The sequence below is a fragment of the Gavialis gangeticus genome, unplaced genomic scaffold (genome assembly GCF_001723915.1).
Source record: "Gavialis gangeticus isolate Ggan-Ray unplaced genomic scaffold, GavGan_comp1, whole genome shotgun sequence".
NCBI lineage: Eukaryota > Metazoa > Chordata > Crocodylia > Gavialidae > Gavialis > Gavialis gangeticus.
The window spans coordinates 132,706,550-132,708,900 of record NW_017729024.1 but is presented as its reverse complement, the minus strand read 5'-3'; the positions used below and the strand labels follow the sequence as shown (position 1 = coordinate 132,708,900).

At 47.2% G+C, this 2,351-nt stretch overlaps 1 protein-coding gene across 1 annotated transcript in view; it reads right to left on the bottom strand.

Annotated features, from left to right (window-relative positions):
• Positions 1-2,351, bottom strand: part of THBS4 (thrombospondin 4) — an 86,083-nt gene that overhangs the window by 15,454 nt on the left and 68,278 nt on the right. The window contains exon 16 of the mRNA XM_019517746.1: positions 811-1,004. Within this exon, the coding sequence (XP_019373291.1) occupies positions 811-1,004 (194 nt within the window). The remainder of the gene's footprint in view (positions 1-810; positions 1,005-2,351) is intronic.

Genomic DNA, 2,351 nt, shown 5'->3' with positions numbered 1-2,351 from the left:
ATGACACCAGCGCCGCAGTCTTTGGTTGACTACGTGGATGAGGTAGCCTTACGGAAACCCATGTTGGGGTTTGTCAGGCAGTTGTGAAGGAGGTTGCAGACAGCAAATTAATGCTTCTGTAAGGTAAGGCACAGCCTAGAATCTGGAGGCAAAGAAACGCCCTAAAGCCTCTCCCCAGCTGTGGCTCCTGAGAGCTGCAGCAAAGCATCTAGCCCAGTGCTTCTCAAAGTGGTGGTCTGTGGACTGGTGTCGGTCTGCGAGCTACCGGTCACCGGTCTGCAGCAAGTTGCCAGGAAAGAAAGAAATATATTCGCCAGTCTGCAGCGAGTTGCCAGGAAAGAAAAATATATTTTCAGAAGCATAACATTGATATGGCATAGTGCCACAGTTTGTACGTTCCAACACTCCAGGTGACATCACGTCGTGCGAGGTGAGGAAAGAGAAAGAAACAGCCGGTCGCACATTTTGTGTAGCTCTGTTACACACAGTTGCTGCCACCGGCTGAACTGGGCACCAGTCCCTGGCCCACTGGAAAAAAAATTGCTAGTCCACCACATCAGATAGTTTGAGAAGCACTGATCTACCCAATAGCATGGGCAAGAGTCACTGACTCAGATTCTTAACATGCATCAGCCCGGAGTTGGTGATGAAGTGGTCAACAGGGCTCTCCTCAGTACATGGGAAATCTACTGTTAAGCTTTGTGTATGCACTGTGAAACTATGTGAATTTGACTACTTGGTGAGCCCATGATCCCATCTGGTGTGTTGTAGATATAGTGCTGCACAAGGGGATAGAATAGACTTACTTACTGTTCTCATCTTCCTGTCCTGGGTTGGGAACAAGCCTACAGTTGTCAGGGCCTGGGGGAATGAGGTCTGGAATTCCATCATTATCATCGTCATCATCACATTCATCGCCTAGCCCATCCTTATCTGTGTCCAGCTGAGAGCTGTTAATGACTGTGGGGCAGTTGTCTGTGCTGTCCTGGTGTCCATCTCCATCACTATAAAAAAACCCACAACCTATTTATGAGTTCCTGCCTCCAGACTTACAAACAGCACCAACACTATTTTTTAATGCAGAGTACTTCTTGTGCCCATCTGATCAGACCTGGTGGCACCACAAGAAAAAAAAAAGTAGTAATTTATCACTAGGGCTTTGGGAGAAAGTATCCTGGACAGTGAAATCTGTTTATTTAAGCTGTTTATAGTGAAGATCTACTTTGCAAGGAGAGAAGACTGTTTTTTGCCTCGTTTCTCCTCGCTAAGTGTTAGTACACCTGTGCAGCAATACTGCTTTTGACAAAACCATGCTATGTCCAGACAGCACACCTCACAGTCATCATGTCAGTGCAGCTGGCAGACTTATATGTTGCTCAGCACTGATGTGAAAAAGGTTTTGGGGAAATGTCTGAGGCCTGAAGCAGCAGAATCCTGTGACTGGAGCAGGGAAATCACAGTAAGCTGCACTGGTTCAGTCAGATTTGATCTGAAGACTTTGTGTTTTCCACTAGAACCGGAACCATCTTTTGTAATCCATGCCAGCACCACACCTGTGTCTGCTGTTGTGTGAAGCAGATGTGAGGTGCTTTACGTATTATGCCTTTGGAGGGCAGGGGGCTAATTGTTACATTGCCAGAAAAAGAAAAGTAAAATATAGTGCTGCAAACCTGTTTTTCCTGGAATCACTCACAACAGAGTAAAAAAATGAGCATAGCTTGTACTGTGACTTGCTTTCAGGAGTAAAGAAACAAATTTCCCCAGCACAAATGGAGTTGCTGCTCTGCCCAGCATAAGCAAAGGCTGAAGAAAAACCTACCCACCAGATTCTTGTAAAATGAAGGGCATTTGTTTAGGGTCATTTCTGCCTTTTACTGTGAAATTATTTCTGTCAGAGTGAAGTAATCCACTGAGAAAAACACAGAACACTTCACCATAAAACTGTTCCTTTGTTTTGATTTGTGTAATTTTAACAAGTTCTGAGTAGGGTGTAATTTCTATTTCTATGGGCAGACAATGGGAGCAGTAGACCCTAAATCAGGAAAAATCTTCCCTTGCTTCCCCTCTCATTCTCCTTTCCCCCACCTGTCACTGTCCTTGGTTGTTCCAGGGATGGGGGGAGCTCCAGAGCTGCTCCTACCCCACTGCAGGTGGGCTGCACAGGAAGCCAGGCTCAGCTGGAGACAGCAGAGTGGCAGCGGTGGTGGACAGGTTACCACTCTCTAAGCCTGCTCCCTGGCTGGTGGGGAACACTTGTGGGGGCTGGCCAGAGAGGGGGAACTCATCTACTGCCACTGCTGCTGCAGTGCCAAGCTGATCCTGGCTCCCTGAGCAGCCCAGCTGGAGCAGGG